Source organism: Callithrix jacchus, chromosome 1 (genome assembly GCF_049354715.1).
Source record: "Callithrix jacchus isolate 240 chromosome 1, calJac240_pri, whole genome shotgun sequence".
Lineage (NCBI taxonomy): Eukaryota > Metazoa > Chordata > Mammalia > Primates > Cebidae > Callithrix > Callithrix jacchus.
Window position 1 is genome coordinate 39451939 of NC_133502.1, and position 27836 is coordinate 39479774.

The window sequence follows — 27836 nt, forward strand, 5'->3', positions numbered from 1 at the left end:
ACACTGTCTGTCAGAGGCCTCATCTCTTCTGCCAGGTACTAGGATACTTTGGGGATGTGCCTCTCTTCTTTCTGTGAGAATAACGATTGTTTTATATTAATCATATAAATGCTGAGTATCTACACATTTTATGAAGAAGAATCTGGAAGTTGTTTTCCTACCTCCTATGCATGGGTTTTAGGCACAAATTAGTTTTTTTTTTTTTAATGTCATTTTTACTGACATGAACTGGGTCTTGCATTAGCATGCCTTCTTCTCCCTCCTCCAGATTGCAACGATGGATGCTAAAGCGCAAAATGAAACAAGTGAAATCCCAACCCTGAGACACCCCATCAGGCCTGTCTCTCAACTCTAACCATCAGGCAGCATATTACCATTCTGTGCCTATGTATCAGAATTCAGAGAATTTCACCCTTTTTTGGCTAGTTTTCACCCTTACATAAACATTTCAAGTAAAATGCTAAGATTAAATTCCTTAGCAGAACAAATTCAATTTTTACGCTTCCCTTCCTGAACTTGGCAGATGTCCCATGCCTTCATATAGAGGGTAAAATCACCTTCTCTCCTCCTCTACATTTATGCCAACCTGGAAACATTTGCTTTCTCAGGAATTCTGGAAGAAGAAATCATTCTTCTCTCTACTCTACTCCCTTGCTTCTCCCCACAGAGGGAAGAAGGACAAACACTACCCACTTTGGGACAGACTGAATGTTAGAAGTGGCCACTCCTCACACACCTGTAATCCCAGCTACTTGGGAGGCTGAGGCAGGAGAATCACTTGAACCTGGGAGGGCAGAGTTTGCAGTGAGCCGAGATCACACGACTGCACTCCAGCCTGAGTGACAGAGCAAGACTCCGTCTCCAAAAAAAAAAAAAGAAGTAGCCCCTCCTACATGGCCTGCGCCCTTAACTATTCTTTGACCTTGTCTTCGAAGCTGCTTGCCCACACGCCACATGCAGTCCTCTCCCCTCCATTTGGTTCGTCCACAAGTACAGAGACAAAGAACCCTTCATTTCGATGCTCCATCATTAAGCTCCATCCAAGTGGGAAGTGGTCCAATGGAAAATAAGCTGATATTTTCCATCCTTACCACCTATAAAAGGTTCCCAATTAGCTCAGCACTGAGGGAAGATGGGTTTGATTACCTACACATGTCATTCTCAAATATATCAACTGAAGAAATGAATGGCTAAAGAATATACCTGTACCTACTGCCTCTAAGTCAAGGATAGAAAGATGTAAGTTTCAGGAATATTTATGACATCCCAAAACACAGAACTTGGCCAGATGCAATGGCTCATACCTACAATCCCAGCACTTTGGGAGGCCGAGGCAGGAGGACTGCTTGAGCCCAGGAGTTTCAGGCTTTAGTAAGTTGTGATCACATGGATGACAGAGCTAAATGCTGTCTCTAAATCAATCAATCACAAAACTAACCTATACCTTAATATAACATCTAGATAGCAACTTTTTATTCAGCTTCTCCCTGCTTCCCACAAAGCATAAACACATTGAAAGTAAAAAATTATTAATGCTAAGATTTAAAATTGGAAAACTAATTCTAGAATTGAGAGGGAGTTTCCATCAACTACCATATTTCTGAACTGTGTCAAAACTTAAGGACCATGTATTCATAAGGAATGCGGGGGTGGGGGAACCTTAGGGACCAAAGCTTGTTTGTAGCTGGAAATCAGACAGACAACCCTGTATCTCAGTTAAAAGACCTAGGGTTTGTATCAGAACATTGCAGAGCAGAAATGCCCCCCAGCTGGCCAGCTCACACCTCTTAGGCAGTTAGGATAGCCTCAACCCCCAAACCTTTATTTCCACAATATTCTCAGATCCTCAGAAATTATAGGACAGATGGAGGAGGAGAAGAATCACTTATGTGTTAAGTATACAACACACTGGGAAAGTTACTAGTACATTACAGGGAAGGGTGCACACAATAAGTGGTCTGGAGATGACTTTCTATGTTCTCCTTCAGCTCATCTCACTGGGAAAACTAGGCAAAAACATCAGATCCATTTAAAGACAGCCAGGCACTGAAAACTGCGCCAGCTACCATCTATGTGAGGAGCCACCAACTGAACCTTTGAGAACAATATCAAACACAAATATGTGCATGACCGGGGGAAAAGCACATTGCAAACTGATCTCCAAATGTCAACTCTCAGGCCTAATTTTACGGGATTTCTGGGAAGCATTTGACATGACAGGTGTCTCCCTCCTTAAAATATGAACTTGACTTGGCTTCTAGGGCACCAGGGTCTTGGTTCTCTCTCGTGCTCACTTTTCTGCATCTCTGATCTCTAGTGTGCTGGAGCGCCTCAAGATTCAGTCCTTGGACATCGCCTCCACTCTAGTTACATTCAGATTCCAGGTGATGTCCTCCCAATTCTCAGCTGAAAGTACATCTACACACCGATGACTCTACATTTATATCCCCAGCCTGGGCTTCTCCCTGGCACAGCCAGCTGCCTACTCAACACTGCTATTGAGGTATCTGATAGATGGCTCAACCTCACAACTCAAGAGTTTTAAAAACCAAACCTCTGATCACCCTACCCGAATGTACTCTACCCCTAAACATCTCCATTTCAGAAAAAGGCAATTCCATTTTTCCAGCTCCTCAGGCCAACATTTCAGATTCGTCTTTGACTCCGCCCTGTCTTTTGCTTCAACCAATCTATGATCGAATTCTACCAGCTTCTCCTTCAGGACACACACACACACACACACACACACACACACACACCAATCTTCCCACTCCTCACTACCTCCCCTTCACCCACCCTGTTGAAGGCAAATCTCATCTTTTGCCTGGATAATTTCAATAAGCTCCAAACCAGCCTCCCTGCCTTTGCCTTTGTCCTTCTGCAGGCTTGTTCATACAGCAGTATTGAGCAGGACTTTCAATACATCAGTCAGTTCATTTCATTCCCCTGCTCAGAATCCTCCAGTGTCTTCCTATTCCATTTAGAGTAAGAGCCCATGTCCATAGTGACTGCTGCTCTGTGCCCTCTACTTCCCCACAGCTCCTAAACCCTCCACACTCACTCCACTCAACCATGCTTGCTTCTTGGACACACCAAATACTTTCCTGTGTCAAGACGTGTCACTTGCTGCTGCCTGTGTCTGGAATGCTTTTCCATCAAGTCTCTGTTTTGCTCCCTCATTTCTTCAGGCTTTGGCCCAAAGATCAAAAGGCTGAGCACCTGAACAGAAAAGCACTGTCAAACTTCTGTTTCCAGCACTTGCATGGCTCTTACCCGGTATTTGTTCTGTGTTGCTCTCATCACAACCTGAATGTTACTTTCTCATGTATTATTTTATCACCTCCCTCAACCAGAAAAATAAGACCAGTCAGAGCCAAGACCTTGTATTTCTTCACTGTTCTACCCATGGTGCCTAAAGCAGTGCCTGGAGCATAAAGTATGAATAAAAAAAAAATTGTTGAAGGGCTGGAACCTTCCCTTGTGCCTAGGTGAAGTAACAAATACCCAGGGGCACATGTACATGTGTGTTTGTTGTGGCACTGTTCACAATAGCAAAGACTTGGAACCACCCCAACTGCTCATCAATGATAGACTGGATAAAGAAAACGTGGTGCATATACACCATGGAATACTATGCAGCCATAAAAAAGGATGAGTTCATGTCCTTTGCAGGGACATGGATAAAGCTGGAAACCATCATTCTCAGAAAACCCAAGAACAGGGAGGGATAGGAAGAGGTGACAGGATAGAGGAGGAATAGCATTAGGAGAAATATCTAATGTAGATGACGGGGTGATGGATGCAGCAGACCACCATGGCACATGTACACCTATGTAACAAACCTGCACATTCTATGCATGTACCCCAGAACTTAAATTATATACATATAGAATATGGTGAATATCCATACACCCATCACATTCTACCATTAACATGGCGTTATACTTTATTATGACTTTATACCTTAAAGTTTTCTATTTTTTTCATTAAAGGTTTAACTCCCCCAACTCACAAAAAAAGACAAACAAATACCCAGGGGTTTACATAAATGTAGAGCCAGTATCCTACAGGAAAATAGCTCTGAAAACTGTACTTCTAATTTGTACTAACGGAAATGTTATCACTAAGACAATGTGAAAAATGAGAAAAAAGTCATAAGAAAACAAGAGCAGATGAAAGGACAAAAGGCTTAGATGAAAAGGAGCGAATGTCAGAAAGGATGTTGGATAAGGAAACTAAAATGATGGGAGAATTAAGGCATGCTCTGGGGACGGTGAAAAACAGAATCAACAAGGCAGAAACTGATAGTGGTCTCTTCATTCATTTATTCAACCACTGCATACTGAGGGCTACCTCTGCATATACATAAAACAGAGAACAAGGCAAAAGAAACATATCTTCCTAAACATGTGTGAGGTGAACAAGCCCATGTGCTGCTTATCAGAGCCCAAGCCCAGAGCCTTTCTGGAAACCACGTGGGCAATATATACAATGAGTGTCTTAAAATGCATAATCTTTGAGAGACTATTTCATGTCTATGAAAATAATATAAAGAAATAGAGATGATCATAGAGTATCATAGAATTTACGTTTATATATGTAACATGCATATTAAAATTTTCCATATTAGAAACAACTGAAAAATACACAGTAATGGAATTATCAACTAAATATTACCAGGGCCAAACAATGGAGCACTATGCAACCATGAAAAAAGACAAAAATAATTTTAAGAACATGGAAAAATCCACAATCCATAGATACTTACAGGTAAATAATTATATGCAGAATGAATTCAAACACAGAGCTCTTGTCTTTGGAATTTGGGATTCAGAATTATATATTTTATGCTTTGGGGCATTTGACAAGTTATCCTCAAGGAATACATTATAAAAATACAAATAAAATTTAGAATACAAATTTTAAAATTTTTATTAGAATAAAATTCTAATTTAGAATACATTATAAAAATAAAAATAAAATTTTTGCCTTCCACATTAACATTTCTTATATATTTTGAAACTATTCCAGCACAGTTCTCAGTTCCTAGAATTGTCCATTCCACTTACATTATAAGAGATTCCAGTAAATTTAAATGTTTGCCCAGAGCATGCTTAAGTTTTGTATTCTTGCATTCCTTCTCCAGATTTTTGAAACAAGACACCACATTACATATATATATATATATATATATATATATATATATATATATATAATAAATATTCTATACTCACTGTTGTTTTTTCCTTTTATCATGGGGTAGTAAAAGAAAATATTTTATTCAAATAATCAAACAATTCATCACTCTCATGATACAAATGTATTGTATCCAAAAACATGTAACTTTACCAAAAATAAAGTGCCTTATTAAAATGTTTCAGTAAACATATCAAGACTGTGGCTTAGTTTCAAAGGTATACACCATGTCACAATTTGTCAAATTATACACTTTAAATATGTGCACTTTATTATATCAATTACAACTTTGTAAAGCTATTAAGACATAACATCCAAAAAGGCCACATACTGAAATATGACGAAAGGCCTAAAGTGAGACACACACACCAGAGAGAAAGAAGACCCACTCCTTAAATGCATCAGCAAGTTTATTTACATATGTGGTTGAACAGAAAGGCTCACGAGTTTCTGGAGAAGACTTCTAGTATACAAACCATGGTTATTTTTCATTAACGAAAATAAGCAGCTTTCTATTGGGAATTACTTAGCAACATTTCTGGTAAAGAAAATAGAGCTCCCTCATCAAGCAAATAAATGGTACACTAGCTACATTTTTAAAAATCAGAATACATAGGTAGAAGGTAGGATACAGAAAGCACATTTGGGGGTAGATTTTACTGAAATTTTCCATATGGTTCTGCATTAATTTAGAATACATTACAATAAACAGAGCAAATGCAATTACATATTTATATTAACTATTTCAAATAATGTTTAAGAACCTTTTTTAAAAAAAAACAATAAAATATCCTCTTCAAAACACCAGTAACTAGAAAGTCAAACTAGATCATTATCTGCCTCAAAAATATTCTTAAGTTCTTATTTTTTTTTCCCTTGTGCTTTTAAGATGCTGAATTCAACAAGTAAATACCGCACTTTCCCCACACACAGTTACCTTATAAATAAACAACAAAACTACAAGCTCTACAGACTACAATGTTTCTATATAATCTAAAGAGGCAAAAAAAAAAGTTATTATTTTTTTTTAAAAAAAAAGCAAAAAGGACATACAACACATATTTATAGCTCTACATCAGCAGCAACCCCCTCTTCTTCTATCTGCAACAGTGCTCTCGTATGGAGGCTTACATCACATGGCGGTTGGCCGTCCAGCTGATCGGGCAAGGAGAGAAGAAAGAAAAGAGCTTAGATTCAGAAATATGAATATTGCCACCTGGGATACATAGCAGTCATCACTCAGAAAGTGGCCCGATGAGGTAGAAAGTGTCACCTGTCACTCACTCTTAGGATAAAGCTAGGCAAATGTCAGTGTCTGGTCTGTGGAATTCTCTATTTGTAAAAATGGAGTAAAAATGAACAACTCATGCCGGGCGCGGTGGCTCACGCCTGTAATACCAACACTTTGGGAGGCCGAGGCGGGTGGATCATGAGGTCAAGAGATCGAGATCAGCCTGGCCAACCTGATGAAACTCCGTCTCTACTAAAAATACAAAACTTAGCCAGGCGTGGTGACACATGCCTGTGGTCCCAGCTACTCGGGAGGCTGAGGCAGAAGAATCGCTTGAACCCAGGAGGCAGAGGTTTCATTGGGCCAAGACTGCGCCACTGCACTCCAGCCTGGTGACAGAGCAAGACTCTGTCTCAAAAAAAAAAAAAAAAAAAAAGAACCACTCACAATAGAAATAAATTGCACTCAACTCTCTATTATTTGTTTTGGAGAAGAGAAAAGGCATGGGCAATTTTACAATAATTCCAGAAATCGTTTCTATTTGGCTTTGGAATTTGATGAGAGAGAAAAAAAAACACACACACACATACACACACCCACCAGTACATGCCCAGCCTTGACTTTCTCCAACCTCAGCATCAGCATCCAGGAAAGGACTGGACAGCTGCAGCAGGAAGGCTCAGAACCCACCGACAGGTAAGAGAGAGTTGACTGGGCTTAAACCATTTCCAAAGCACTCTTCACATAGGGGCCATACAAATACCTCAGAGCTCAAAAGCAAATGGTTTTGCTGATACCACTTGTAACACCCTTTCACAATAAGGAAGAAACACACGTTACCAGCATCAAGGTTTAAAATATAAACAGCAATAATATTTTGGTTGTTTTGCTGTAGCTATACACAATACACAACCTAGTTCTGCTAGTCTACCTTCTATAACACACAAACACATGCTTAGGGGCAAAGTAGCATTTGAAGTTTTTGAAAACTCATTTTTTCCAAAAATGACACTAAAACACCATAGTTAATACTTTCCTTTTAAAATTGTATATTGATATATATTAATATAAAGCATAAGCTGACTTATTTTGTATTACATAGAACAATAGTTTTTCAAGTTGGTCAGATTCTAAATCACATAATCAACACCCATTGTTAAATAATAGAAATAAGTTGATGATGAGAGACCAATCTTTAGTCAAGACTATAGCCTACAGCCTACATAGGAGATTAATTTAACTCTTTTGGCTTGTATTCTTGAGTCATTAAAGGTCTCTACAGACCTTGGGCAGATGACACAAGACACCATCTTGACTTTCAGGAACATGTTCCTCTCCATTCCTTGGCCCCACAACCCACTCCCGTGTAGTTGGAACCCTGAACAGTGACCCATTCTATACACAGCATTGAACAGAACACACTACGATTCCTGAAACCTGGACTCCTACAGCAGTGAACTTGAAGGGGAGCTGGCTGCAGGTTCAGGGAAATGCATGGGAACCCGTGGTCTCCTTAAAAGGCAAGAAATTTTCTCTCTGATTTGCTCTCTTACATTTGAATCTGAGATAGCAGTCATTGCAGTACAGTTGGTGGTTTCTGATTCTAACTTCGGCTCCTGAGGAAGAGCCTCCGAGGTCACACTGACAGGCAACACACTGGGGAACAAAAAAAAAAGACACCCACAATCAGTCACAGCTGAAGAAAGCTTGAGGCACTCCTGCGGGTGGGGGGGAAATGAGCAGAACGCTACTTCTAAGCTCTTAGACACATTTCAGCAAAGAAAGAAAAAGGCCGAAAGATGATTAGTAGATTAAAATAAAGCCTGCCAGATAGGATGTTAAAGAATTCATAAAGCCAATATTAAGAGCCAAGATGATCAGTCTAAATGTACTCCCCCAAAATAAAAATAATTTGCTGAATGACTTAAAGAAATTTAGTATAAAATACTAAATTCCCCTAGAGGAATGGCAGATAAGGCCCCCCATGAAAGAACTGGCCAGAGTGAATGAAGACGGGGCTCTGGCACCCTGGGGTGGGCCGCTCCCCGTGCCCCTGCTGCACTAGCGTAGCGAGTGTTCTCACACAGCGCTTCACTTGAAGGCTGGGTATTTAGATTCCACGTGCCCAAACTCTAATTATCTTGACTCATTCTGCTCTGCCTAAGAACAGCCCAAGCCAGCAACATACAAACTTAAACAAGCTGTGGTCTGCGGGCCTCCAGGATCAACAACCAGAATGCTTCTCTGGCCTAGTGCAAGTTCAAGAATTAAACAGCTATGTCTTTAGAGACAGGTATTACAAAACCAGTTACAGCCTTAGTTTCTTCCTAGAAAGAAAAACCTACCAGGTATAAACAGGCTGTGCAATTATAAAAATAGCTACAATGGTAATGGTTTTCTGTATACATTCCTCTTGCTCAAAGCTAGGCTTTCAGACATTATGATAATTGCATGTGTTCCTGCCCTTAACAGTACTAGCAAGTTATTGGTAAATTATATTTCAAGGATGCCTCTGACAGCATCTTGGAGAAAGCAACTTATGTACTGTAAATGTATAGGATTCTAACAGATTAGAAATAGAAAATGCAAAATTTTTCCAGATTTCAGTTTTAAAACAAGGTTCAAGATTTGAGAACTAGAAAGTAGCAAGCAATTTGTGATTCAAATGCAGCACAGACTGACAAATACAGCACCTAGCTTGTTAATGGCACATCTACACCCAGCGGCTCAAAGAAGCCATGCGCTCTCCAAGCAAAGCTTTGCAGGCCTGCAAGCTGTTTGTCTCAGTCTCACCTTAAAACAATGCAAATGATAACAAAGACCCAGGGACTCGATGATCATGGCGGCTCCTTTGCCCAGAATGTTATTGCAGTAGGAGCATATGCGCTTCCCACTGACTGACCTAGATGTAGAACAAGAATGGAATGGAGGCTTTCACCTGGGCAGCTCAAGATCCTTCTTTAAAGTCACACTCTGGTATTAACATTGATAATAACTTATGCAAAGCTCTATACATGTATCTGTGGGAGAATAACCTTTACCAGCCAACTAAAGAATGCCTTGATTATACTCTAACCTTGAACCATCTCCATGGCAGCTCCAAGGCCCTTGACACCTATTCACATAAATGAGCAATTTCAGTGTAATTAGTCCATCCGGCAGTTTCTGATGCTATCCTTCCTTTGATCACCTCTGTACTCGGCAACAGTCTCCCCTCATCTCATCTACCTCATCTTCTTGCCAGTTAACTGAAGCACACAATGCTGATTGTGTCCTTCTGACCCCCTCAGAACACCAAAAGAGTGGCCTCAACTTCTTTCGAGAGACTTTGCAAGTCCTCTATGACCTATTTTCTCAGCCTTATTTTTCACCCTCTTTCTTGGTCACCCAGTTTTCTAGTTAAACAGAAATGCCAGTGCTTTCCTCACTGTCCATCTGGCTTACAGGACTGTCTCTGTGAGGAAGAAAATGAAAAGTTCTTGACCACTGCCGTGGACAGAGAAAAAGAGGATTTCTACTCTACTTTTGGATAAAGATCTTTTCTCCTCTTCCAGTTGGCACAGTGGTGCCTGCCCTTCCACACCTCTGCACCCCCACAGCATGAGCACAGTACTTCAGAGGCCACCTCCTAGATCAGGACCTTCTTAGGTCAGTAAAGCCCTCAGCCCTCTGCTCTCCCAGAGTGGGCCTCTCAGCCAGTAAATGGATCCCCTCTCCTCTGCCTTCCTCTCTTCCCATAGACTGGACCTCCCCACCATACCCAAATTTACCCTAAAACCTCACCTCTGTTCTCTCAATTCAAGCTCATTGATACATACTTTATATCTCAGTACATGCAAAATTATGTTGGATTTATACAAAACATGTTTTCTTGTGAGTCTCTTATCTGATGACTTTAAAAAGTCCCAATATTAATCAGTGTGTTTCTACTTTTAACTATTCCACTTGTGCTGGAAAGGAGTAAATGTCAACAGCATTCTCTTGTGGTAATGAGAGCAGCACTGCCTGATGTACCTACATGAGGCATGAAAGATCTGTGGAGAAGCTACCCAGATCTAAAGACCAGGCAGGGCTGATATCTGAGCTTCACTCCATGTAAAAAAATTACACCCTATCACAACATATACACTTCCCACACCATATGCCCTACTGAATCCAGCTGATGTAGCCTGAACAAAACATGGGCAAACAGAATGGCCAAGCAATGATTTTGGCAATCAAAAACCCCAAAAGCAAGATCTAACTGACCACATTTCTTTAATCCAGCTAGTTAAAAGTCCCCCAGACAATGGAGCATGCCTGGAAAAGCACTGTAATGCTCTTCTTTCACACTCAGTTCCTACGAGTCTGTATGACACTATCAGGAAAATAATCAGATATTTGACAATACTGCTTTCCCTCAGAAATTTGAGAAGCATTCATGAGCTGCTATATGTTTTCATGATTCCACACCAAGAAGTATTCGGGTACGTCTTACATCCAAGACACTGACCACAAGCACAGGCAAATGAGACAGTGGCAACAGGTAGACGTCTTCAAGGTCTCCGGTGGCTTCACAAGACATCTAGAAATGCTGTTAGAGGTGCATGGAATGGGATTGAGCAAGCCTTCATTACTTTCATACAAGAATACCAAGTGTGACACATTCACAAGGGCTTCTTTTTCTTTTTTGTTGGAAAACTTGGACAGGATTTCGGGGATATTTCAATGAAAAAAATACCCAAGGCTAAGAGAAGAAAGAGAAACAAGGAGGGCCTCACCTGTTGCGCAGCTGAGAGCCTGCCTGTGACGCTGAAGGGGAGTGGCTTCTCGGGGTGGGGGACTGTGTGGCAGCCACACCTGTGGTGGAGGTCTTCACAGGGCTGGCTGAAGGCGGGGGCATGCTGGAGGAAGGGTTCCGCATGTAGGCACGGTTTGATGTGGACACCAGCTGAGGCGGTGGACGACTAAAGTCTTGCACGGAGGAAGAAGCATAGAATCCTGTGGGCTGATTGAGCCAAGGAGGCTGTCTCCAAGAATTGGATCTGGGGGAGTCCAGGTTATCTAAAGATTCGCCTCTGAAACACAAAAGAGACTCATCAAAATTATGTGATATATTCAACTAGAAATCTATTTGATTCATCATTCCATTCATTGAAAATCCATTTCATATATTTTATGTCAGGGTAGTCATCTAAGTATTCTAGTTACATACACAGATGTTTCTCGATGTCTGATGATGGGGTTGTGTCCCAAAAAACCCATCATAAGTTGAAAATACTATAAGTCAAAAATGCGTTTAATTCACCTAAACTACCATATATCATAACTAAGCTTCACACACCTCAATCATGTTCAGAACACTTGCCTTAGCCTACAGTTGGGCAAAATCGACTAACACAAAGCCTATTTTACAATAAAGTGTCAAATATACAACTTACTGCATACCGTACTGGAAGAGAACACAGACTGCTCATGGGGTACTCAAAGTACCGTTTCTACAAATGCTCATCACTTTCACATCATTGTAAAGTCAAAAATCTTAAGTTGAACCATTGAAAGCCCAGGACCCACCTGTAAAATTACCTTTAACAAGCAAAATGGATCTTCACCATCAGTGGCATCAAGTTTCATAGTTAATCAACCTTCTTCTGTTTTGTTTAATCTGTTTTTCTTTCCAACTTTTATTTTAGGTTTAAGGGATACATGTGCAGGTTTGTTACATGGGTAAACGAGTGTCATGGTGGTTTGGTGTAGATGATTTCATCACCCAGGTATTAAGCAGAGTACCAGAGAGGTAGTTTTTTGATCGTCAACTTCCCACCCTCCACCCTCAAGTGGGCTCTGGTGCCTACTGTTTCCTTCATTGCGTCCATATGTACTCAATGTTTAGCTCCCACTTACAAGTGAGAACACCTTTGTTTATTTTTATTTGTATTTATTTGGTGCTTAGGTAAAAGAATAAATACCAACCAAAGAAGAAAGAAAAATACTAAGAAAAATATTTAAAAATAAAAGCTGGCTGGGCGCAGCGGCTCATTCCTATAATCCCAGCACTTTGGGAGGCCAAGGTGGGTGGATCACGAGGTCAAGAGATCAAGACCATCCTGGTCAACAAGGTGAAACCCTGTCTCTACTAAAAATAGAAAAATTAGCTGGGCATGGTGGTGCGAGCCTGTAGTCCCAGCTACTCGGGAGGCTGAGGCAGGAGAATTGCTTGAACCCAGAAGGTGGAGGTTGCGGTGAGCCGAGATCGTGCCATTGCACTCCAGTCTGAGTAACAACAGTGAAACTCCGTCTCAAAAATAAATAAATAAAATAAAATAAATAAAAATAAAAGTTAATGATCTGCGAAGTCTAAGAAGATACTTATCCTTTAAATCTTTGTTGACACATATCAACCAGAAAATCTTTTAAAAATTCAAAGAAATACATTTTCAAAGCTTAAATAGGACAAGCATTAGGTTAGACACTTTCACAAAAATATTAAACTTATCGAATCTTCACAACTCTAAGACTTTTTTTAATCTCATAGAAGTGAGTTTCTCATAGGAAGAGCCAGTCAATGGTAGCACTGGCTTTCAAACCACAGACCATGCCTCCTGTGAAGATCTCATTTATGTACCACCGAATCCCTAAATTTAGCAACTATTTAATGTCTACATTATAGGAGCATTTATCATGCACATCCTTTAAAGTACATATGCTTTTAAAATCAGATTTAGCTCCCAGATGGATTTAAATACAACTTTTGGGAAAATCTCTCTTAAAAGTTGTGTACAAAAATGAACTCAAAATTATGAAAATTTGTCTACCTGGTCAAATTTGTTTTTATTGCTTTTAAAACTTTCTCTTATCCCAAACTTGATTTTTAAAATTTTAACATTATAAAAGTGATACATTATCATAAGGAGAAAGACTGAAACTGCAGAGAAAGACATCTGAGGGAGAAGGAAAGTCCTTCCTCTCTTATGACTCACCTGCCCTAACCCACAGAGGTAACCCGCATTAACTATGTGTCCTTCCAGACCCTTTCTCACACATGCCAGAACATACTTACATACGCATGCAAATTTACATATGTAAGTACAGATGTGTCTATATACATATGCAATGTGTTTAACAGTCTTAAACAAATGGATTACTCCACAACACAGTTTCAATAACTTCTTTTCCACTTAAAATGTATTATCTCAGAACTCTCATCATTCTGCTCATATGATAGACTATATTTCAGTGGCCTCCAGTGAACCACATCTTTTGGTATCCATGCCCTTATGTAGTCCCCTCCCACTGACTCTGGGCTTGGTTACATGACTAATTTGGCCAGTGGGGCATCAGCAAACATGATACACATGGCGGCTTGATAAGCCGTTGCTAATTAGCCATTGCCTTGGTGCAAGCTCTGCCTCTTTGAATCCAAGTCCCATGCCATGGGGCAGCCCAAACAACTATGTGGAGAGGCCAATATACAGAACACAGGCCCCTCGACTAGTAACTCTGGCGGAGTTCTCAATGAAGCCTCTACAGCTACAGGGGACAGCAAATTACAGCCTGCTGCCAAGATAGACACAGCTCACAAGCTGAGACCACTTTTCACATTTTCAAAGTCTTAAAAAAAAAAAAAATATGTGACAGAAACCTATGTGGCCTGCAAACCCTAATATCTGGTCCTTGTGCATAAAATCTTACCAACACCTACTGTAAATGACTACAGCTGCTCAAGTGCCCCAGCCAACATCATGCAAAGAACTGCCCAGTCAATCTGCAGGACTGTGAGAGATTATGAATTATTGTGTTAATTCACTAAATTTGGAGGTGGCTTATTATGTAGCAACACTTTTCTTTCATTCTTCGATAATCTTACAGTATTCTAGCTTATCAGTATGCCACTATTTACTGAATAACTAGTGAGTATTCAGTAAATATGATTTTCTTGTAGTAGACAAGTGCTTTCCTTTTCTTACTAGGAGACACTGTGATTTTCTTTTCTTTTGCCATTAACAAATAATGTGTACATCCTTGAATATACCTTTGCACATTTATCCAAATATACCCAGAAGACACAGTACTAGAAACTACATTGCTCAGAGTCAGATGTATACATTCTTGCTTAATACACACTAAAAAACTGTCCAACCAAGTGGAAACAAGAATTCCTATTTCCATATACAACTGTCCATACCAAATTTAATCAATTTTAACTTTTTACAAATCCAGTAAGTAAAAGAGATACATTCTTGGTTAGGAGTAGTATTGATCTTTTATCAATAAAAACTGGCTTTGTGTTTCTTTCTCCCATGAGCTGTCTGTTCATATTCCTTTCTCTATTTTTTATTTTTTTGAGACACAGTCTCTTGCTCTGTCACCCAGGCTGGAGTGCAGTGGCGTGATCTTGGCTCACAGAAACCACTGCACGGGTTTCAGTGATTCTCCTGCCTTAGCCTCCTGCATAGCTGGGATTACAGGCACATATTTATTTTTTATAGAGTTTGCAGGAATAATTTTCTGATTTCTATGAAGTTATTAACATATTAAGATAATTAGCTCTTTCTCTGTGATATGTTACACATAGTATTCCCCGGTCTGATTCCCCAATCAGAGTAGCTGCAGGATTAATTTACATAAGATACATCTTTTAAAATGTTCCCCTACTCATTTCCAATTAATATCTCTATCTTTATCTTCCATAAAGTTATAAAAACTAGGTTTATTACTTTTTCAACCCAGTTATCATGATTCCCATCTAATCATTATCTCATTATAAATATAAAAAGATGAAACTTCTATTTGTTGAAGTTCAGCAGCCAAGACAGTTCTAAGAGCAGTGTGCATTAAGTAAGCATCTGAACCCTCACTTCAGAGGTCCCCATCCAGATTTGCAACCTTGTAACCACAGGATTTTGTCAATGTCTTCCCTGAGTGAGCCAAAGTTTCCTCATATTGAAAACAAACAAACAAACAAACAAAAACAAAACAAAAACACAGATTATCTCTACCTCAAAACATTTTCCTCAGATTAGATGAGGTCATGTAAACCCAAAAACTGGCTGACACGTAACAGTCCCCCAGGGAGTTTGCTCTGTTCCCTTCATCTCTTCTGTCTAAAGCATGTCCACAAATTAAATATTTCTCTCTTAGTAAAGACAAGAGAACAACTCCTAAGATGTCTCGCACCTTCTCATGACCCCAGGAACACAAATCGGATCTTTGTTGACACTGGCACTGCGCTGTCGGATCCAGCTGTTGTCATTGTGAAGGGGTGTTCGCTTCCTCATTTCCTGAAGGATTTGTTGCCTCTCCAACTCTGCTTCTGATGGTACTTGTTCTTTCTTGGAACTCCTCTGTGAAGTGGTCGTGTTCCCAATTTGGTCTAAATATTTATTGCTTCCTAAATTAATTAAAAACAAAAGCTTCCAGATTAGTACATTTTAAAAGTGACAGCGATGATTGACATCACTAATGATCAGGAAAATGCAAATAAAAACCACAATGTGATACCAGCTTACTCCTTCAAGAATGGCCCTAATCTAAACATCAAAAAATAATAGATGCTGGTGTGAATGCGGTGAAAAGGGAACACTTCTACACTGCTGGTGGGAATGTAAACTAGTACAACCACTATGGAAAACAGTGTTTAGCTTCCTTAAGGAACTGAAAGTAGAACTATCATTTGATCCAGCAATCCCACTGCTGGGTACCTACCCTGAGGAAAAGAAGTCATTATACAAAAAAGGTAGTTACTCACTCGTGTTTATAGCAGCACAATTCACAATTGCAAAAATGTGGAACTAACCCAAATGTTTATAAATCAATGAGTGAATAAAGAAAATGTGATGTATGTGTGTGTGTATATACACACACACACACACCGTGGAATACCACTCAGCCATAAAAAGGAATGAATTAATGGCATTTGCAGCAACCTGGATGAGACTGGAGACTTATTCTAAGTGAAGTAACACAGCAATAGGAAACCAAACATCAGATGTTCTCACTTATAAATGGGAGCTAAGCTATGAGGATGCAAAGGCATAAGAATGACACAGTGGACTTCGGGGACTCAGGAAGGAATAGTGGGAAGGGGGTGAGGGATAAAATACTACAAATTCAGCTTAGTGTATAGTTCTTTTTTTTTCAGTTCTTAAAAGATAGGTGCACCAAAATCTTATAAATCATTGCTAAAAACATACTCGTATAACCAAATACCACCTGTTCCCCAAAAACCTATGGAAATAGAAAATTTTTTAAAATAAAAATACAAATATAAAAAGGGAGGGAGAAAGAAGTGATATAACAAGGAAATAAAATGTATTTGAAATTGCAGCCTCAAAAAATAATTAAATAAATAAAAAGTGACAGTGGATAAATCACCCAATTGCATTGCAGCTTAAAATGTGGCATTGGGCACATGTACTAACATTGCCAATTCTCAATGAGGGTGCTGCGTGAGAACATGAAGTAACCACCTCCTACTCCAGAAGGTCCAGTTCTACAGCCAGAGCCACACCACAGAACACACTTGGGAAAATGAACAAGGCCGCTCAAAAAGGAAACAATCAGTACTGGTTTCGGTATTACTTAGTTACAAAATGCTCATCTAGAAATAGTTTTTCTTCCACTCTTCCTTTCCCACATTAAATCAATCAAGAACATGCTCAAATGCTTGCTGTGACAACTCTAAAAGGAAACAGGAAGTTTTCTTCTCTCAAACAAATGTAGCTCTTCCCTGGGGAGACAGGACATAAATGCACATATCACTAGCGGACAGGACCAAAGTGTGCAAGTGACAACCAAGATGTAAGAAGAAAAGCACATTAAAACATTGAAATGGCTTTTGTGAAAAGGAAAAATATTTGAGCAGTCCAAATAATCATCCATAAATTAACATTTATATCATGTATATATCATGTATATCATTTGGGTTGGTTCCACATTTTTGCAATTGTGAATTGTGCTGCTATAAACATGAGTGAGCAACTACCTTTTTTGTATAACAACTTCTTTTCCTCAGGGTAGGTACCCAGTAGTGGGATTGCTGGATCAAATGGTAGTTCTACTTTCAGTTCTTTAAGGAAGCTAAACACTGTTTTCCATAGTGGTTGTACTAGTTTACATTCCCACCAGCAGTGTAGAAGTGTTCCCTTTTCACCACATTCACAAGAGCATCATGTAAGATAACGTTTATGGATGACTATGTTGCTTCTACTCTAAGAAACTGACACAAATATAATTTGAAAGAATTTATTCGTAACAATTAAGTCAGGTTTTATCCTGAGGACTTTGTCTCTTGGATTTGGTGATTAGTTTCTGATTGGGGTAAAACACCCACAACTCTCACATATCATTCCCACCTTAATCTGGATTTCCTAATCTCATCTAAGGATTTATTTTTTTTTTCTTTCTCTATATTTACTGCTGCTGCCATTCTTTTGAAATTTATTGTTTGTTTGTCTATGCCTTGACCAAATGAGTAAGATCAAAGGTTTCTTATATAACTGTATTTACATTTGTGTATATACAAAGCTTATCAATTTGGTCAGACTTTAAATAAATGTTGTCTTTCTTTTTTTGAGACAGAGTCTCGCTCTGTTGCCAGGCGCCAGGCTGGAGTGCAGTGGCATGATCTCCGCTCACTGCGACCTCCTCACCCAGGTTCAAGTGATTCTTTTGCCTCAGCCTCCTGAGTAGCTTTGATTACAGGCATGTCCCACCAGGCCTGGCTAATTTTTGTATTTTTAGCAGAGACAGCATTTCACCATATTGGTCAGGCTGGTCTCAAACTCCTGACCTTGTGATCCGCCCACCTTGGCCTCTCAAAGTGCTTGGATTACAGACATGAGCCACTAAGCCCAGCCTCATTTTAAAATGTCTTTTTGGTATAACCAAGTTGTTAAATCAAATATTTAATAACTTCCACTGCCTGCTATCCAAGAACTTGCAATGAGTTAATGAAGGGGGGAAACATACATACACAATAATCTGATTAATGATACAAGTCACAAATATTACCAAGATTATTCTGGAGATTCACAGTTGCCATTACTAACATGTCTTGTGTTTAAGTTCAGGAGACATAATCACTGCAGGTTAGAAATATTTCATGGAATACTGAAGTACTTAAACTATAATTTTAATGGTGGCTAAAGGCAAGTTCATCTGGCACTAGACAAGGATGCCCTCTCTCACCACTCCTATTCAATATAGTATTGGAAGTTATAGCCAGAGCAATCAGGCAAGAAAAAGAAATAAAGGATATTCAATTAGGAAAGTAGGAAGTCAAATAGTCTCTATTTGCAGACAACTCAATTGTATATTTAGAAGACCCCATTGTCTCAGCCCAAAATCTCCTGAAATTGATAAGCAACTTCAGCAAAGTCTCAGGATACAAAATCAATGTGCAGAAATCACAAGCGTTCCTCTACACCAATAACAGACTTAAAGAGAGCCAAATCAAGAACGAACTGCCATTCACAATTGCTACAAAAAGAATAAAATACCTAGGAATACAACTAACAAGGAATGTAAAGGACCTCTTCAAGGAGAACTACAAACCACTGCTCAAGGAAACAAGAGAGGACACAAACACATGGAAAAACATTCCATGCTCATGGTTAGGAAGAATCAATATTGTGAAAATGGCCATACTGCCCAAAGTAATTTATAGATTCAATGCTATTCCCATCAAGCTACCTATGATCCTCTTCACAGAACTGGAAAAAAACACCTTAAACTTCATATGGAACCAAAAGAGAGCCCACATAGCCAAGACAATTCTAAGCAAAAAGAACAAAGCTGGAGGCATCACACTACCAGACTTCAAACTATACTACAAGCCTGCAGTAATCAAAAAAGCATGGTACTGGTACCAAAACAGAGATACAGACCAATTGAATAGAACAGAGGCCTCAGAGGCAACGCCACACATCTACAAACATCTGATTTTTGACAAACCAGACAAAAACAAGCAATGGGGAAAGGATTCCATGTTCAATAAATGGTGTTGGGGAAACTGGCTAGCCATGTACAGAAAGCTAAACTGGACTCCTTCTTGATACCTTACACTAAAATTAACTCCAGATGGATTAAAGACTTAAACATAAGGCCAAACACCATATAAACCCTAGAAGAAAATCTAGGCAAAATGATTCAGGACATAGGCATAGGCAAGGACTTCGTGACTAAAACACCAAAAGCGTTGGCAACAAAAGCCATAATAGACAAATGGTATCTAATTAAAGTCCAGAGCATCTGCACAGCAAAAGAAACAGAATGGGAAAAAATTTTTGCAATCTACCCATCTGACAAAGGGCTAATATCCAGAATCTACAAAGAACTAAAACAGATTTACAAGAAAAAAACAACAAACCCATTTAAAAGTGGGCAAAGTATATGAACAGACACTTTTCAAAAGTGTCTTCATATTTATGAGACCAACAAACATGAAAAAAATGCTCATCATCACTGGTCATTAGAGAAATGCAAATCAAAACCACATTGAGATACCACTTCATGCCAGTTTGAATGATGATCATTAAAATATCTGGAAACAACAGATGCTGGAGAGAATGTGGAGAAATAGAAACACTTTTACACTGTTGGTGGCAGTGTAAATTAGTTCAACCATTGTGGAAGACAGTGTGGCACTTCTTCAAGGACCTAGAAATAGAAATTCCATTTGACCCAGTGATCTCATTACTCAGTATATATCCAAAGGATTATAAATCATTCTATTGTAAAGACACACACACGTATGTTCGTTGTGGCACTGTTTACAATAGCAAAGACCTGGAACCAACCCAAATGCCCATCAATGAAAGACCAGACAAGGAAAGTGTGGCACATATACATACACCATGGAATACTATGCAGCCATTAAAAACAATGCGTTTGTGTCCTTTGTAGGGACATGGATGAATCTGGAAACCATCATTCTCAGCAAACTGACAGAACAGAAAATCAACCACTGCATGTTCTCACTCATAGGCAGGTGTTCAACAATAAGAACACATGGAGACAGGAAGGGGAGCATCACACACTGGGGTCTGTTGTGGGGGCATAGAGGAGGGACAGTGGGGGTAGGGAGGTTGGGGAGGGATAACATGAGGAGAAATGCCAGATATAGGTGACGAGGGGATGGAGGCAGCAAACCACATTGCCATGTATGTACCTATGCAATAATCCTGCATGTTCTGCACATGTACCCCAGAACCTAAAGTACAATAAAAAAAGTGATCCCTTAAGGGAAAAATAGCTCCTCTGGAAAGTTAAACTAGAACCAAATAACAAAGGTCCTAACTGTTTGAAGAAAGGAATAATTATAGAACTGTAAATCTCAATAAAAACTAAGTTTTATAAGCTTTGACCAGAGGTTAAAAACTAGCTGCCACTAGAGTATTTGGCCTGTAGATAGATTGTTTTGCTCACAGAGGATTTTAGTTTTATTAAAAAAATCTCTTGTCCTTTTGGAGGCCAAGGTGGGTGGATCACGAGGTCAAGAGATCAAGACCATCCTGGTCAAAATGGTGAAACCCTGTCTCTACTAAAAATACAAAAAAATTACAGGTGGCGCATGCCTGTAATCCCAGCTACTCAGGAGGCTGAGGCAGGAGAATCGCCCAAACCCAGGAGGCGGAGGTTGCGGTGAGTTGAGATCGCGCCATTGCACTCCAGCCTGGGTAACAAGAGCGAAACTCCATCTCAAAAAAAAAGAATCTCTTGTCAGCACATAAAAGATAACACATGAAAACAGATACATATATATTTTGTTTTTTTATTTTCTGTTACAACAGGAAGAGTAAGCAATCAGAGGCTTGCCTTCTCCAGCATAGCAATGATAGGCTAGAGCTGGGCAGTGACTGTCCACCTTGATGGGCATGTCTACCTCAGCCTTACCTGGACCTTCATTCATTCATATAAATGACCAGCCACCTGCTTATGCAAATTTTGAGATGCAAACCCTGCTTAAAATGGTAATTATTGCTTAGGGTTTTTTTCATACATACATAATTTCAGTTACATGCATTCTTCAGAGACATATTTTATACTAACAATGTCAAGTCCTAATTGTTTTTACAGAATTAGTGAAGTCATAATTTTTTCTTTTTTTGATATTTTGGCATGTACATAATTCAAATTAGTATGCAATTTTTAATTCCTCCAGTATTTCACAGAAATCTTTTCTATACCATTTCTTCAGCTGCAAGACAAAATCTACTCTAGGCAACTACATCAGCACGACTTTGCAAAATTCCCACATATTTCATTAGCAATTTAAAAGCCATTTTAATCTCCCTATATTTTTCCAATATAAAATAAAGCCAAAATAAACACAAGACAGTTGTTTTTCTATACAGAGGTTAAAATACTAAGTATTTTAATTATGTAATCTTAATGAATCCGAAATATCTTGACCTTAAAAAATACTTATCATAACATAGCACAAATAAGCAATTGTGAAGGAATGTGGGGGGGAAATCGCATTTACCATTTTTATTTGTGGAGTAATTATCCAGTTCAGTAGTAGATCTGGATTTATTCCTAAAATACAAAACACAATATATTAAATATGTCTCATTAATAACATCTTTTTTATTTATGAAGTAAAAACACCAAAGAGATTGATTTTTAAAGCATTTGATTTATTTTGTGTTTCTGAGAGCAATTATTTCTAAACCAAGAAAAGTTTCATCTTTCACAAGCTAAAAGAAAATCTTGACATCCCTAAAAAAGAGAAGTTTGGTATGCTGGAAATACATACAGACATGCGACAGTAATTCTCCAGTTTGTATGATAATTAAGACTATAATTTATTGGTCAAGTTTTGTCAGTGTTCACTCTGATCCAGACCTTAAATCTCATCAGGCTTACAAAACGTCTGCCATCAGATCACCTACACTCAGACTGTCCCACTTCCTCCACACTGCTCAGGGTTATAATGTCAACTTCTTGGGCATTGGAGTGCCACTGACTACTGTGGAACATTAATTTCACCAATGCCATCTTAGTGTTTCAAAGAGGTACTAAAGCATACAGCATAGTCAACTTCAGGAAATGCCTTAACTTTGTACCAATACACTTTAGGTGTATAAATCAACACATGCTAATCTCATTCCCATTCTGCTAGACACACTGAACTTTCAAAATAATAGTAGTGGCTCAGCGTGGTGGCTTGCTCCTATAATCCCAGCACTTTGGGAGGCCGAGGCAGCCGGATCACTTCAGTTCAGGAGTTTGAGGCCAGCCTGGCCAACATGGTGAAACCCCGTCTCTACAAAAATACAAAAACTAGCTGGATATGGTGGCGCACTCCTGTAGTCCCAGCTACATGGAAGGGAGAATCACTTGAACCCAGGAGGTGGAGGTTGCAGCAAGCCGAAATCGCCCCACTGCACTCCAGTCTGGGTGACACAGTGAGACTCTGCCTCAAGAAAAAAAAAATTAAATAAAATAATAGTGATAACAATGCATAATATACATTATAAAATAATCTGTAATATTATTCTTATGTACGTACATATACATATATTAAATATGCATAAATCCAACAATCAATAATACATAATAATGTGTCATAAGTGGTAGACAGCTGCACTTGGGAATACTTTCACTTGTATCTACATAGAAGAAAACACTTATTACCAGATGCCTAGCCACATTCCACAATGTCTCTAGGGTATGCTCTATCAGGATTGCCTGCAGGTATTTCATATTTCCCAGGCTTCCTTAAGTTTTCTTTCTCTGCATTTTAATTATTTTCCCCAAGCTAATGAGCTATATAAATAAAGCTTTTGTAAATATGTAAGTAAATTTGTAACTTTTAAAAGGATATAAAAATTTGAATGATTTACCATTACCCTGAGAGATCATAAACAAGGTCATCTATCACTAGATTTTTCTTTGGCTTATTGTCAGCCCATTACTGCTTATCTGTTCCTTTCCTTTTCCCCTTCTATTCTGAGCCCTATTCAGTCATGCTGGTTGCTTGTAGACACAAGTCTTTCCTTATATCTAATAAGTAAGATAAAAGGAGAAATTTCAGCTCTGAAAACACTAGGGAAAGGCCCTACCCTCGACACTTGTAGACAGACTGTTAGAAGTCCTTAGTGATTTCAAAACTGCAAAGCATTTTAAAAATTTACTTTAACACATTAAAATAATGTTTTAGAAAATTTTAAGACATGTATATCTTTTCAGATATCTGAAATTTTATCTTCATTCCCCAAAACTGACCAGTAGTTCCAGCCGAACTGCCTAAAACAAAGGTCTCCATTCCCATTTCAGATATCCATACATAACCCTTTTGGGAGTAATGTTAGGCCATTATTACTAACCTTTTTAAAAGAAAGATTACATTGGATTACAGAAAATTGACACCGTCCTTTCCCAGCCCTGTCCATTTCCCTTGGTCAAGTTTTGTCAATGTTGACCTGTGAAGAGGCTGTGTTCTTCTCTTCTCCATGACCTGTGACTGTGACTTTAGTCAACAATTTAAATCTTAAGATGCCTTGTGGATTTTCTCTCTTTATTTCTCTTTCCTCTGCCCCCCTACCCCACCACATGTATATAAGACCTCACTGGCTCGGTGGATGTTGAAAGAACATCCAGTTGTTCTCACTGTCCCAGCTGACAGCCAGCCAACCCCCAAAAGCAAGGCTGCCTAGTTAATAGAAAGCAGATACATGAGCAAGTCCAGTCAACTAAAAGGCTGCCCAACTGTGCTCAGCCTACAATGCTGACCCGCAAAATCATAAGCTAATTCATTAAATTCAGGAATAGTTGGTTACACAGCAAAAGCTAACTGATACAAAGGTCAACCAGCAATTTCTCTTTATGTCCCACAGATGACAGAGGGCTAAAGTAGTTCTACAAATCGAGGCAAGCCCTGGAATATTATTTGAAGCCAGTTATCATCAATTAAATTACAATAACATGCTCTACATACTTGTCACCAGGAAGAAAACCTGAAGATTCTTCTTCTGTCTTTGGTATGTCATAGGAATCAATGGGCCTAAAAGATGGAAAAAGATTTTGCAGTCAAAATATTAGACTTTAAGCCCTTCCCTGAGTTATCAAAATAATGTCATTCTAGCCTGTATGCAAATAGTCTTTGGGCTAAAAACTAACATACAAAGGTATTTCAATGAGTAACCACAGAAAACAGACCCACTATTGCCAACAGACATTTGCAAGCCATTCATTCACTCATTCATTCCACAAATACATACTGAGTGCCCACCATGTTGCAGTACCACTGTAGGAATGAGCTACCGAGGTGTATAAAACAAACTTAATATCCTCCAAGCACTTATATCTCACTGCAGCAGACAGGCCAACAGGTAAACAAATAAATGCATAATATAAAACAAGGTAAGAGGATACAGGGAGAAGGACTGAGAAGGGGCGTGTATTTTAAATCAGGTATTCTAGAAAGTCTAAGGAAGTGAAGTTTGAGCAGAGACTAAAAGAAACTGAGAACACAAGACACACAAACATTCGATGACTTCTCCAAGCAGATGGACTAGAAAATGCCAAAGTCCTTGGGCATTTTCAAGGAAGAAACAGGAGGCCAGTGTGGCTGGAACAGAGTAAGGGGAAGAATGGGGGTACTGCAAAGTAATCTAGCTCATGCCAGCCTTCTAGGCCATGGCAAGGATGCTGGATGGGCTTCTGATGTGACAGGAAGTGATCTGGAGGGCTCTGGGCAGGGAAGCAAGATGACATGACAGGGTTTATAATTTAAAGGTTCTGTTTGGTGGCTTGTATTCACTTGTGTGGAGAATGGGTGGTAGGAAACAGGAAGAGCAAGGGGGTGCCTTTGAAGTGGGGAATGGATACAGCTAAGCCAAGCCACCCTAACAGCCCTTGTGCCCTCTGGCTGTGGGGACGGACCTCCTGTACTGGTATATTCTGACTGATGTTTCCCGCTCTCTCTCTGACTGGTGCTTCTGCTCCTCCGCAGGGCGCTTCTGCTCCTCAGCCTCAGCCTGCAGCCACTTCCGCTCCTGCTCTTCCTGAAGCTGTTGCTCCCATTTCCTCTCTCTCTCAAGAACAAGTTGATCCTGTGGCTTCTTTTCTTGGTCCTCATAAACAACTTCCTCTTGTGGCTGTCTCCTCTCCTCTTCTCCTGCTCGGGTTCCTTCCCTGTCTGAAGACTTGGACCCTTCACTCCAGGTGGCTTCCCAAGTGGCAAGAGAGGGCTCCCGTGTGGTCAGAGACATGCTGTTTGAGTTTAGGACCATCAGTTCCTAGGTGACCAGTGAAAAAAGAAATCCATCTAAATCTGTTTAGCTCTATAATTTCACATAGACATAAATATTCCGTTTCAGATGATACTAACTATAGTTGGACCAGGACTCCACTCAAAAAACATGTTAAGTGTTTTACCACTAAAAGGCCAGGTGCAGTGGCACACATCTGTAATCTCAGCACTTTGGGAGGCCGAGGTAGGTGGATCATGAGGTAAGAGATGGAAACCATCCTGGCCAACATGGTGAAACCCCCTCTCTACTAAAAATACAAAGATTTGCTGGGTGTGGTGGTGCGTGCCTGTAATCCCAGCTACTCGGACGGCTGAGGCAGGAGAACAGCTTGAACCAGAGAGTCGGAGGTTGCAGTGAGCTGAGCTCGCACCACTGCACTCCAGCCTGGTGACAAAGCAAGACTCCATCAAAAAAAAAAAAAAGTTTTACCACAAAAAAGCTACACATGAGTGACTAAGATGTGACTTAGAAGAGGAAGATGCACCTAAGTTCTATTAACGTAATTCCTTAATGATGTATTGCAAAAACTAGGAGAAACGCTGAAACATCCAAGCAAAATTCTAACAAATCAGACCTCACTGGATTTTTCAAAGAGCTACACAGGTGAACAGAGGGTCAAAGGTAGAGAGAAATGAAGTGTCTCCTGCTTCTCAGCTAATCCCACCAACAAGGTAAAGAGAAGGAAAACTAAACAGGCATGTTCTAACGCTACCTCATCCAAGTACTTGGAATTCTCTCTCTCCGCCTCCTGTTTGGCCCTTTGCCACTCTTCCCTCAGTTTCTCCTGCTCACGTTGATACTTTTCCTGTAAGAAAATATGACGTATATTAAAATAACAGATTAACTCTTCACATTAAGAATCTTCTTCGTTAGCATTTTTATGATCTCTAAACCTTCAACCTCAAACTTTTTGAGACCATGATTTTATTTTCATAAGCCAATCACAGTTTAGTCCCTAAAGTAGAAAAGAGTGGATATTGAATTAAAATGCAGACACTGGGGTAAAAGATAAGATAGACACAGAATTCAACCCGTATCCATCCTTTATCATGGCTGTAACTCATTAAAGCCTCTAGCAAACTGTATACTCTGCCATGGACCTAGCAAACAGTTTATGGGAACCAAGTCATCACAAAGTCATGCACTTCACACCCTCTAAGGGAGTTCCCTTCATACGCTATAAAAACATACATGGGGTTAATAAATAATGATTTTTAAAGGATGATTCTGGAAATCTTCAAAATGGAAAAGTACTTGTTTTATGGAAAATGTACTGCATACAAAAATATTTGTTGGTTGTGAGACTGTTGAGTTTAAAGTTAGTGTCTCAATACTGGTTGACACAGACTGGTGAAAAGCCATGAAATCCAACCTAGTTCCGACTCATCCACGTGAGCCAGAGCTACCTGCAGCAGGCGGTCCTGCTCCTTCTGCCACCTCTCCTGCCGCTTCCGCTCCTCCTCTTGATCCCACACCCAGCGGCTCGGGGCACTGACGGTTGGAACTGGAAGCTAATCAGTTATCAGAGAAGAGACACAAATAGAGAACAACTTCATTAAGTCATCTACTGAACCACTTTCGCACACATAAATTATTCATATCACAGTTTGCTTAAACTGTACCAAGGGAGATCTGGCTTTGTATTTTAAAATAAGTTTTTCAACTTGGAAGGGTAACTCTCTGATAAACTCTTATGCAACTTAAAATCAGCGTAAGTACACTACTGTACATTAATTCAGTCTCACCAAGTTCACCTTATTCCAAATGACAAACGAATGCTACTTACATCAGGAACCACAGAATCAGAGCTTCCTGTGTGGCAGCACATGGGCAAGGAAGAAAAAATACAATGTAAGTCTTCATTCCTATGAAACAATTCCTTTCAGAAACTTCTATCATTAGCTGTCTCTATGCCAGTATACTAAGTGACAACGTTTTTTGAATAGTCAGGAAATCCTTTTTTCTCTAGGTGTAACAGTTTCATCTGTTACCCATCTTTCAAATTCAAAGTTAGTAAAAGGAAGATACAGATGCCAAAATAAACCCTAGCTCTAGGTATTAGAGTAGGATCAGTGGATATTTCTGAAGAAGCTTCAAGGTTCTTTTATTAGTAAACTGGGCAGTATCTTATAGTTTGGCCTAATAGGAGAAAAAAAAAAGAATTTCAA

General features: G+C 39.5%; 1 protein-coding gene across 50 annotated transcripts in view; it reads right to left on the reverse strand.

Moving 5' to 3' along the window:
* Positions 1-5588: 5588 nt before the first annotated feature.
* LMO7 (LIM domain 7) overlaps positions 5589-27836 on the reverse strand; it is a 228749-nt gene continuing 206501 nt past the window's right edge. For 38 of the 50 annotated variants that reach the window (XM_078345847.1, XM_017970816.4, XM_035296137.3 and 35 more), the window contains 11 exons: positions 27455-27480; positions 27075-27179; positions 26381-26473; positions 25298-25653; positions 24351-24416; positions 21894-21946; positions 15584-15797; positions 11188-11484; positions 9221-9329; positions 7981-8083; positions 5589-6351 (listed from right to left, as the gene is read on the reverse strand). In XM_078345847.1, the coding sequence (XP_078201973.1) occupies positions 6329-6351; positions 7981-8083; positions 9221-9329; positions 11188-11484; positions 15584-15797; positions 21894-21946; positions 24351-24416; positions 25298-25653; positions 26381-26473; positions 27075-27179; positions 27455-27480 (1445 nt within the window). In that variant the 3' untranslated portion in view covers positions 5589-6328. The remainder of the gene's footprint in view (positions 6352-7980; positions 8084-9220; positions 9330-11187; positions 11485-15583; positions 15798-21893; positions 21947-24350; positions 24417-25297; positions 25654-26380; positions 26474-27074; positions 27180-27454; positions 27481-27836) is intronic. The other 12 variants (XM_035296152.3, XM_078345748.1, XM_078344287.1 and 9 more) reach the window with 1 other exon arrangement.